Below are 12214 nucleotides of genomic sequence, written 5' to 3' on the forward strand. Positions count from 1 at the left end.
AATTAGAGTCAAAGACTACTTTCTAATCAGCGTTCCCAGAATACAAAGTGACTTTCTTGAAGCAGACATTACTCTCACATGCCTTGCATCACAGGCAGATGAAAGGCACAGTCACATTAAACCATGCGAAATCATCATTTAGGGAGTGTAAGAGGTTTGGTCACTTCAATACTATATATAAATATATAAAAAACAAGTAGTAAAGGTAAACATGGGCAGGTGAAGACACCTGACCAGATGGATCAGTACAAGCAGAGCTTTAATTTGCAAGTGAGATTTCTTCACAAGGGCTTGGTCTTTTCCTCACACCTCACAGTGTTTCTCCCAAGCCACGCATACAAAGTTATAAATACTGAGATGTGAACACCAAGAAGAACAATGTGCACACTCTCCAGGACCTCCTCTGGAACTGAAAGGGTATTAATTTTATTTCTAAAATGAAAGTAAACATCACATATTTAACACACATGAATATAAATACTTTTAAAAATAAAGCATAGCATTTGATGTTCAGCATTATCTAGAGGTTTAAATAGCAGCCCAAACTTCAAGTCTGACTACAAGTCAGCTAAGAAGTCACAATTTCTCTAGTCTCTTCTAAGTCATAAAAAGGTAACATGCCACCTGATTAACTACATTTCCCTTTTGTTCTGGTCCTCAGTACAGAGAGTGACAGAATGAGATTGCTGTTCCAGCTATTGGATACTAACTTCTTGACTTGCCTTCTTTACTTCTAACAACTGAAAAATCTGCTTCTGTCTCCAAATCTGTCTCCTTAATAATTTCCTGATTTTTAAAACTAAAAAACCAGTAGAATGACATTATTGTTTTCTCTAGCTCTATATTTCAATGGCAGCATCATTAATGATTGATAATATAATGTGTAACATGACACACTACAGTGAAATTTTAAGATATGCCTCCCTGCTTTAACGAACAACAGCCACAATATAAAACCACAAGATGAAATACAGCAACTTTGAAGCTCTTAAGATATTAGACCTGTTAAACATTATACCTGTTTACGATATGGTGTAATTACTCCAATATCTGTCACTGACACTGCAGCGTTTTCATTTTTAGCAAGGTGGCAACAGTACTGCATCACTTGAACTGCTTCAGCTGGATTAAACCATGAAGGACTGTGACCTTCACGAGTTTCAGTGCCCTATATCAGCGGAAAGGAAATGAGATGATGGAGATCAGCTGCAGAAATGACTATGTATTTATTAATACATTATTCTTATACATCCGGAATGCAAAAAAGAGTGATGGAATGTTATATATAATTTCTCTTCCTCTCTATACACCCTTTCCAATGAACAAGTATCACCTAATGTTTTATAATATTTTTTATACGTATATGAAGAGAATTGATAGGACAACAGTACTTTAAGTGTGCAACAAAGGAGTTAAATCTCAACTAAAGTATAATGCGTGTTATAAAGTTGGTATCTTGCTTTTGTGCAAAGTAGAAGAGTTCAAAACCAAGCCTCTCCAAGCAGGGGATATTGCTACTTTTTACTAACTTCTTAGAAGACTAAAGAAAAACTTTTTTTCCAAGGTAGTATTTTTTCCCCTGCTCACTTAAGCCTTAATAATCCTTTAGTTTTAGAAGATTGTATCCAGTTTAATGTAGCAAACTCTCATCAAAAGCAAGCTAAAGGCAGCTGACTGTAACTCCATCTTGGTCATCTGCTATGAATTAGAACTTGCATCAAAATGTCTCCCAGAATACACCTCAATAGGCAGCTGCTCAAGTTCTTAGCAAATATTTGACTTCAGTAGTTGTTTCTAAAACCAGATGCTCAGGAAGTCACATTACTTGCAAAAGCCAGTTTATTCTTTTTTCATATTCTTTCTAGAATTCATTCTAAAGAAAACTCTTCCACAACATCAGCAAACTGCTATCAGGCCTATAGAGTTCATTATATGAACATTTTACATACCTTTATTCCATGAAAAATTAATGGAAATCCCTTCCTGGGCAATTTACCCCAATTCAGCAAAGAAGTTACTACTGAAGCGTCTGCACAAACTTCTAGCTCCTTATGATAAAACAATTTAGATGGCAAGGCAAGCAATGCAGAATGTGACCTGTAGTTCTTCGTGAGTTTTGTGATCTGCAAAGTCAAACCCCAAAATCCAAAACTGAAACAGGTAATTCATCAGACTTCTCAGAACACAGCTCCCAAGCAGATACTACCTTACCATCTTCTAGGATTTAGCATTTCTAAAGCTGCCAAAAAACTGTACTCAAGGCAAAAACTGCAGGTTGATCTAAAAACTAGATCAAAGCAGTTTTTTGAAGGACCATCTCTTTCCTCTCCAAAGGAGAAACAAAAGGAATTGAATGTACATGATAGATGAATTGGTCATTCTTTGTTTTTTAAAAACATTTGATCTATAGGCATATTATCTTTTTTTAAGAGTTTGATTATTTTCATGGAGTTTCCATGGGTGTAACCTGTTATTGTGAGGAAGTCTTGACAGGCAAAAAGGGAGCATAAGAACAGCTGACAGAAGCTGGCCTTAAGACACTGAAATGTAATTGTCTTTAAATGAAAGAATAGTCTTAAGGAAGCATTTTAGACAGTAATAACCAGCTTGAAAAAAATATGTCCCGTAAAAAGGATAACATAGGATATTCCAGTCCAAACATATCCTTAAAGCCCTCACACTTCCTGCTCTCTGACTATGCCAATTCTCCTTAAGCACTGTATAAGGAACACAACAACAACATTTTGCTGTAACAGATTTTAGGAGGAAGCATGACAGGTTTTTCAGCAGGCTGACCTAACCTAAAGCCTCGGGCCATACACTCTCACTTTCCCTCTTAAGTCTGCCATCAGGTTTCCTCCCTTTTCTACTTATGTGGTCATCTACTTATATTTTGCTCTCAGTTTAATTCTTCAAAGTATGCTACCATAAGAATAGGAAGGCATCTTAAGAAGTTTGACTTTAGCCCTATTTTTCAGATTCAGACAGTAATTTAAAGCAGTTGGAACATCTGTGCTTGTTTATATACTATGCTACCTCTGCCACTTAACATAGACTTTAGGTACTTCACCATACAAGAGTTTAGGGAAGCTATCCTACAGAGGAAGAGATGATAAAGAAACCAGAACAGTTTCTCTTTTTCCCTTCCTGAAACATGACATTTACAAAATTAATCCTTAAACAGGAGACTTTGTTTGTCTTTTTATGTCAAAAACAGAAGTTGTACTTGTTCATCTGTGGAGAATTAAGTTATGAAGTTATGGTAAATGTGGTCAGTGAATATGAAAAGAAATTTTAAGCTATTATCTACAATTGTGCTTTGGGCACCCTATTTGACTTATTCTGCTTAAGAATAGAGGACCCCCTCAAAGAAAGGTTTTAACATACTGGAGGGCTCAGCATCCTTACTATTCATAGTATATATGCAAAATAATCAAGCTTTTATAAGAATTAATGTTCAAGCTAGACTTATCACTAAGCATCAGGGAGCAAAACAGTGGTAAAGAAACAGCAGGAACCAGAATTTCTCCTTATTTTGATTCAACTGAAAAACGTTAACAGAAAGTTTAACTCACCAGTAAAGGATTATATGCTCCACAGGCACCAAAAGCATCCTCATCTCTCAGATATAGCTCTCTTGTTGTCAGTCTTTCCAGCAAGGACATACTTAATCCAAAAGTCAGCGCAAGTTTAGATTTTATTACCGGCCCTAACTGCTTTGGATCTCCAACAAGAACTATCTGTATATGCAATTAAAAAAATCCATTTTACATTAAAACAGTGGTTATTGAAACTACCTTTTTTAATGACATACTCATTTCAGAATTCAGAGATCAATTCATATCAAGTATTCTGCTTTCCTTCAAACATCTGTTTGCAAAGAAGGGTTAGCCCCAGGAGAGCAGTATGTTGTCGTCTTAAACTAAAAATGCATATTTTTATTTTTACATCTTCCACACACTGATCCAGTCCTACACAGACTTGTTTTAGATGTAAAACAACTCGTTTAAGCGTTGGGAATTGATATGGTGCATGAGTAAGAGCTATTAAAAATATTCAGAATCTCATACTCATCACCAGAAAATGGCTGCTTGAATTCTACACCATTCACAAAAATGAAAACAATAAACCAACTTTTTTCCTTTCAGCAAATGATGTTAAGAGAACTACCTGTCCATGAGCTTCTGAAATCAGTCCAATAGGAATCAGGCTCTCCGGTTCACTTGCTTGCCCTGCTTCATCCACAATCACATGAGTGAAGTGTCCAAGCCTATAATTAAATAACATTAACCTGAAACAGGGCTGTTTTCAGATTAGTTCATTCTGCCACCCTGTGGTTGACCTCAGCAGTTCTGTGAACATCCTTGTCAAGTGTGCCAGACAACTCCACACACACAGAGCAAAGATGGATATTTTTAATAGGAAATATAGAAAAAACAACAGTGTAACTTTAATTTTTAATTTTTGACTTTACTTACACACTTTGATATACACAACCACCAGTTATCTTAATTAAAGTGTTGTTTATACCAAGATTAAGATACTTAGAAAAGCTTGCCTTATTTTCAATTTCCTTCAGCTATTGAATTAGAACAATGCACTGTGGTGTAGCTAAGACAACCCCCAAGCTTTGTTTCTACCAAACAGCTCAAGATAGTAAAGCTTCAGAGTGTCCTTTTACAAAGTTAAAATCAAAATCAGAGAAATCTTTGGTTAACAGCACTTGACATGGTACTTGTTTACAATTACTAAAGGTGACTGTCACAAACACAATATAATTTTTAGTGTGACAATCATTTTGAGCCAAAGTGATTGTCAACAGCCATATAATTTCCACTGGTGGCAGAGGAGAAGTTACTGTGTCAAAAATTTTAAGCATTAATCAAGATAATTCTTAAATTTATTATGGAGAAAGTTTCTGCTAGAACATTACTAAAACCAAGTGCTTTGCTCTATTTCACAGTAGAGACAGATGCCATGAACTGTACTAAAAACAGCCTAAGTTATAGTATAGAGTCTCTAAAAGCTCTGGGGCTTGTATCATCTGGCTATCTCCATGATATTCCTATCTATAGTACTCTACCGTGTATCTGTTTGATAAAACAATCCTGCACTGCTGCACGTCGTAATTACTATCCTGGACCACAATGCTTTCTGAATATCATCACCATCTTTGCAGTAAGGTTTCACCATGTCATCAATCTGCTGCAGAAACAAAAAGGTATTTTGTAAAACAAAATGCCAGAAAAGCACTCTGAAAACTATTTTAGAAGCTGAGCAAAACACATAGGTTTAGACCCATTCATACACCAAAATGAATTAATAAATTTACCTAAACAAAGTAGTACATATGCGAGACATCTGTGCTTTATTGTAAGGAACAAAATGGAACATTTAAGTGTTTCGTGTATATGTAACATACACATGTTACATATCTATATGTACACACACACACACGTATATATACATATATGTATTTATATGTGTATATATATCCATACATACCTACACACATATATATGTATAAATATATATGTGTATGTAATGAACCCACAATGTGTGTGTCCTGCATAAAGATGACAATCCTACTTGTTCCCTTTCTGTGTAAGTAGTCTTAACTGGGACTGATAAAATAATTTAAAAATTAAATCAAATTAAAAATCCCCAACAATACTATTTGCTGCTTGTAGAGTTAAGCAAAAAAGATGTTAAGATTCTATGCTCATACAATCAAACTAAGGATTATGATCAACATTTTCCAGTTAGTCTTCTGGAAAATGTTGAGTAATGCAATGCTTTGGATCCTAAGCAAGCCTAAGCAGTCTAACAGCAACTGAAGTTACAATACCAAATTGGTATTTTAAGATAAAAATATTAAAATGGAAATATTAACTGGCAGTTATCTATAATATTTACCTCTGCTGACCTGAAGGCAGCATTAACTCGGACCATAGCTCCCGGTTTTAAGAGACCGCTTTGATGCAGCCGCAAGCAAATCAGATCTGTTGCAGCATTTGATGGCGCACATACCAAAATCCGACTATCTGGTAGAGTATAATGTATCTACGTTAAAGAAAAGAGATATTTAAAAAGGTTATTTAGAGAAGTAGCAAAAGCTCAAACGTTCCCACTTTATTTCACTGAACAGAAAATCCAGAAGAGTTTTGCATACACGTTATACTCATTGATTCTTTTGCAGTTCAGTAACACTTGTGTTGACAGTCAAGACTAAGTACTCTCAAACTGAGTGTACCCACAGCAGAATTAATTCATGGTTATCATATTAATGTGTATCTGTGCTCCATGAATACATTATGCACTACTGGAATCACAAGTTAGGTACTGTTCACTGAAGCTTTAAAGACAAAGACAAGAAGACCTGAAAATAAGCCATTCTCAACTCTGTCAAATGCATGTGAAGATGGGTTTTCCTCTTTCACGGAGCTACAGAAAATGATCTTAAATAGAGTATTTTGAAAACACCTTGGAAAAAAAATATGATGATACTTACAGAAATACTGTAAGTATACTGAAAAGATTAGAGATGACTGATTTGTCATTCACCACTACCTGTAAAATAGCTTCAATTACTGTTACTGTTTTTCCAGTTCCTGGTGGTCCAAAGAGAATATAAGGTGTTGGGCGACATTCACCACTCAGTATCCTTTTCACTGCCAGTTTCTGTTGCACATTCAGCATCGGATTGAAAAATTCACCAGCTCTCTCTTTAAGTGCCACAGTTTCACCAGCTATAATCAAGACATCCATATATTAGAACTTTACATAAATATTTGTAACATATGTAGATTAAAGCAATTCCAATTCACAATATGCTTCTGAAAATTTTTATTTTCCTTTTGTGGTAACAACTAATGAATTTCTCAAAAATTCAGTTTTCATAGAATATAATGTAGAAAATAAGCCATTAATATTTCCAAAGTGTACTGGATCTTTACTGAAGACCAGAAAAGGATTGTGATTATGTAACCCAACAATCTATAAAAACTACTTCAAATTATTGAAAGTAATTTGAGCATCAAGATCACTTTTTGGTCCTAGAACAGCAAAACTGATCACTAGTAAACTACAACTATTGGAATTTTTTTTCGTAATCCTGTCTGAATTAGTCTAGCTTTAGCTTTCCACAGCAGAATCTTATTAACCCTTGGACAGAAGTGCATTCTAGGTAATCTAATCAGTAGTTCTTTAGGCATCCTACTGATACGAAATGACACAATCACCCTTTTCAGCATTCAAGTACACTGATATTTAAAGTCACACTTTCCAAAAAGGTGTAGCAATGATCTCAACTACCTGAAAAAGTTTGAGCATCCTTGGCAAAGAAGCTCTCCCAAGGATGAGAGACACCATTCCAGTAACAAATTGCAAACTCTGAATATGACCAAATATTTTTGAGTAAACTACTGTAAAATGATAATTAACTAAAAATATATCACCAGATGTTTGCTGCCTCCTCCCTAGAAACATTCCAGGCAAGGCTGGATAGAGCTCTGAGCAACCTTGTCTATTGGAAGGTGTCCCTGCCCACAGCACAGGGGTTGGAACTAGATGATCTTTAAGGCTCCTTCCAACTCAGACCATTCTAGGATTCTGTGAACTAGAGATGTTGAAGTAATGCACATAAAGCCTCCACAGAAACTTCCCGCTAGCAGTTCTAGAATTTGTCTTTAAAAGACAGAGCACAAAGACATCTTAAAGGCATCTTACTCAGCCCTGGCTTACTGAAGTAATTGCAATCCTGAACTGTAATACTTTATATTCAAGTACAGAAAGTATACCAAGTTGGCTTGTTGGCAGAGTTACTCTCATCATATCCTGTACATTCACCTCCCTTGATGTCATGCCTTTTGCCTGTTTGTTCTTCTTTTTTTTGACCTGAAAACAGCAAGTGAATATAAATGCATTTACAACCTTAAGAAGACAGGCAACTATCTTCACTAAAACTTTTGAAGTTAAGTTTTAATTTTTTACCCATCAAATACCATTATCCCATTAAATAGAATATCTATTGTGAAAACAGAAAGATAGGAGTAGTAGAAGGTGCTAGGAATTCCCACATTAAATTTAAAGATTTCTAATAGTTTTGTTTCTGTTAACATTAAATATTTATTTCGCAAATAATTTGCAGCTCAGATTTTGAAGCCATGGCTGAATAACTTCTTTCCTTCCACGAAAGCATTCACGTTCCATACCACTAAGCTAGATACATGGATACATGGACACACGCTTCTTCCTTAGCGGACACACGTCCTTTCAGATTGTAGCATGGAAGAAAACTGCTTGTAGGGGATACAGTATTGGTAAAATTCTAGACAAGATACCTCAGTCATCTTAATAATACTGATTCCAATTCAGTGAAGTGATGAATATTAAGGGTTGATTACTCCTTGTACAGGACAGAGATCTTTGTTGCTTCTACAGAGCCACGATGTCATGGAAAGACTGCAAGGCTCATTTTTAGTCCTTCTGAATACTGCCTTTGCTGCTCACCCCTGTAGGTACTAGTGACACTTTAGAGCAAGGGGAGGATCATTTAGGTCTGGAGTAAAAGCATGAGTGGTCCAGGTGATATTCTCCACCATCCTTCTAGTCAAACAGAAAGGTCCCAGTAGAAGCAGACATCTTGTAGAACAATAACTGAGAGCAGCAGCACAGCTCTGGGTCTATGTGAGGAGCTCCTTGATTACATATTACTAATTGCAAAATCAGAGATTTGTCTGAGTTGTTACCACAGAGAGATGGACTAGCAGCAATACTGTCTAGTGGTCTGTAACAAATCCCCTCCAGAAGAAAGAGAACATAGAGGAGATTTCTGACAAACAACTGGCATCAGTGTCCTGATTACAGATGGTGAAGCTTCCTGAAGATTTCAATCACACACCTGATGCAATTCACTTAGAAAACATCTAGAATTCCTAGACTAGTTGGTGACAACTTGTTAATGTAAATGGGTAACATACTGATCAGAAATAACACTCTATTAGACTTGCTCCTCATACACAGGAAAGACCATGTACCAGATTTTACTGCAGAGATTTGCAAGGTTAGAGTAAGGCTAAGAAAGTAAATCAGTAGTCAGAACTCTGGCTCTTCTAGAACAAACCTCAATTTCTGTAAGAACTCACCAAGCAAAATCCTCTGAGAAGCTACTATGTGAGGAAAAAGGTGCTCACAAGAGCTTAAAAATGGTTATTGAGAGACTGTAAACAAACTATCCTGTTGCACAAGATCATCGGGAATTTCAGTAGAAGGCCTGCTTCTTGATGAATTTATAAAAAGCGTATTACAAGCAGAAACAATGACAGGAAAAATATAAAAACGTTGCTTGGAGAGTTGGACAAAATCAGAAGGTCAAAGAGATCAAGGTACTGCTCAAGTTAAGAGAAAAACAGCATAGTAAGAAGGGATTTAGCAAATGTGGTGGAAGAGAGACAGTTCAACGATCATGAAGGCTCACAGCTGGATAGGAATAGACAACTCACTGATGGATGACATCTGAAAGAACTCAATGTACTTTCTGTCTCATATGTACACCTCCAGACTCCTGTGCAAAGTAACAGTAAGTAAAAGAAAGGGACAAGTAACAGAAGGGGAGCTACAGTCTGCTTAAGAGACACTGGAGAAGGTAGATGTGATCCACCACACTCATATGACTGGACACTGCTGCCTATCACCCATAATAAAAAATAATCAGGACAAGCCAGGGAATGTTTCCGATAGCAGGAAAGAGTCAATACTGCTCTGGACAAGGAAGACCTGGGGAACTATGGCTCACCAGCCTCACTCTAGTCCCTGAGAGAACACCCTTCTGGATTCCACAGGCTTCGTATAATTGGAAAAAACAGGTGACCAGGAACAGACAACACAGCTAAACCACAGGGCAGATCTTTCATGATCAACCTGATTTTCCTCTGATGAAAAGACTATTATATGTAAAGACTATTACATGGACAACAGAAAAGCAGTCATTGTAATATTCGTTCACCTCAGCAAGGCTTTTGAAATGGTTTACTTACCACATCACTCTTATTTGTAGCCTGAAGACATACTAGCTGGATCAACAGACAGATAGGATGAGTTGAAAAACTGACTGAACTACTGGGCTTAAAGAGTATTAATCAATAGTTTGATGCTCAGCTGGAGCATATCTGGATGCTAGAACTGTATATGAGCCATTATAATGTTCTGAAGTGGAGAGGCTGTGAGCTTGGATTTTTAATTTGGCCATGAGAAGATGCAGAGGTATTCTAACAGCCCATGATGGCTTATATCAGAGTTACAAAAAATGAGAGACAAACTCTTCTTGGTAGTCACAAATGATATAACAAGGGACTACATCAACAAATTGCAGGTGGAAGATTCATACTTGGAATTAGGGAAAAATGAGTGTAAAGCTGGTGAAGCACAGGTTATGCAGATGCTGTGGAAACTCTAGACAAAAATAAAGAATTGTGTCTACTCCTCCCCACTTGATTTAGTGGTGGTGACAGTCCTGCTTCAAACAGGAAGAGGACCAGGCAGCCTCATGAAGACCTTTCTAAGAAAAATTATATTAAGAAAATGTAGAAATCTAAGTGGCAGTTAAGCCTGGGTGAATCTACTCAGAACAGGATGATTACCTTCTATCACAAAATTATTTCCTGCTGCAGTAACAGAACTTAAGCATCTACTCAACAGTAGCTATGAAAACTAGTTTAAGGCAAATCTCATAATTCCCATTACAATCACACACTTTTTTTTATAAGCACTTTCCATTTGAGATGGGAGTGCTTAACAGTATCAACTACCATAAAATTCTCCATCCCCAGGCAGCAAACAAAACTTCTGTCATCAGAATGCAGCAGATTATAACTTTGATTCTTTGATATTCCATTATGCAATTCCTTTCTAACAACAGCTGCACAGGAGGTATCTGTTACCAATCTGAATGAAGGTTATAATTTTAAGGAATATTTAAGGAATATTTACAGAATAGATACCTTACTTTCCTGCTGTGAAGATTGTTTAAGGCCATCATCAACACCACAGTACTCAGTAGTATTCTGTGTCTTGACAGCTTGTGGTGATTGCAAGACAAGCCTTTCCGGAAATAACACTTCAAATTTAGCAGAGAAAGAGAAAGTAGAGAAATTTGGAAGTCACAAAAACACTTTTCATGTTTCACTAATTAACATTACTGCTGATATATCAGCTTACTCTGAGCTGCTAAAATTGGTTTATCAGAATGAATGTGGTAAAGACCTGCGTAAAGTTCATATGGATCGTTCAATTCAACCATACGACAGGAAATCAGCACTTTTCAACAAATTCTGAGGTAATAAAAAACATGGCCATTTCATTTGCTATTATTTAAGTAGTATAATTTCTACAGTTCTTACTGGCTCAAACAGTTCACAAAAGTTTGCTTCCAGTCCTCCTCCCTGTCATGGCCAACAGATGAAATCATTCTGATGAAACGTTCAGAAAGTTGCTTTTTGATTTTCAAAACAAAACCAAAACAAAACATAAAAAGCCCCCAACAAACACATGGATAACTCCTCTAAGAACAAGTTACAATGCATTCTTCTCAGTATGCTCTGATATGAAAGAAATATAAAACACAAGACTCCCCACAAAGAAACTCCTCTAGACAGTTTAAGTCAACCGAAGTGTACCTTTTTCACCCAGGTAGGAAGCTTGCTGAATTGCCAACTGGCATCGCCTGCTAGGAATCCTGTTACCAAATACAGATTTGTAGATTACATTTCCACACTATAACAGCACACATCTACTAGGTATCTGGTACTTTTTACTATGCACCAGTGCATATAAAAATAGGAGTTTTATATAAAACTACTTTTTTTTTTTAAAAAGCATCTATTGAGAAATACGCTGCAGAAATGTCAACAGCTTTTTTATGAATAGTATTGATACACATATTCTCTAGCTCTTCAGTGATACAAAGATGGCCTAGTGTTCAATGCTTAGTCTTTCAAGGAACTTCTCTTCAAAGCTAAATTTACAGAGAAGATTATGTAACTCCAAACAGTTAACAATATTCCATGAATAAAACAAAAGTATAAAAGGACGGGTGGTTAACATCAGCTTTTTTTTTTTTTTTTTTTTTTTTTTGCATAGTCTTGTAACCATAGTGGTATAGTTTTTTCTTAAAAATGGAAAAAAACTAAGAAAAATACCTCAAAACACCCCACCT

The 12214-nt window shown here is 36.2% G+C and overlaps 1 protein-coding gene across 4 annotated transcripts in view; it reads right to left on the reverse strand.

The window, feature by feature from the left end:
• The window catches only part of MOV10L1 (Mov10 RISC complex RNA helicase like 1), a 35045-nt gene that overhangs the window by 3671 nt on the left and 19160 nt on the right, over positions 1-12214 (reverse strand). For all 4 annotated transcript variants that reach the window (XM_017818255.1, XM_017818256.1, XM_017818259.1 and 1 more), the window contains 10 exons: positions 11676-11734; positions 11001-11116; positions 7800-7896; positions 6571-6749; positions 5917-6063; positions 5084-5205; positions 4171-4270; positions 3576-3740; positions 1950-2123; positions 1019-1168 (listed from right to left, as the gene is read on the reverse strand). In XM_017818255.1, coding sequence (XP_017673744.1) covers positions 1019-1168; positions 1950-2123; positions 3576-3740; positions 4171-4270; positions 5084-5205; positions 5917-6063; positions 6571-6749; positions 7800-7896; positions 11001-11116; positions 11676-11734 — 1309 coding nt within the window. The remainder of the gene's footprint in view (positions 1-1018; positions 1169-1949; positions 2124-3575; positions 3741-4170; positions 4271-5083; positions 5206-5916; positions 6064-6570; positions 6750-7799; positions 7897-11000; positions 11117-11675; positions 11735-12214) is intronic.

This window comes from Lepidothrix coronata, unplaced genomic scaffold, assembly GCF_001604755.1.
Source record: "Lepidothrix coronata isolate B3197 unplaced genomic scaffold, Lepidothrix_coronata-1.0 Scaffold66, whole genome shotgun sequence".
Taxonomy (NCBI): domain Eukaryota; kingdom Metazoa; phylum Chordata; class Aves; order Passeriformes; family Pipridae; genus Lepidothrix; species Lepidothrix coronata.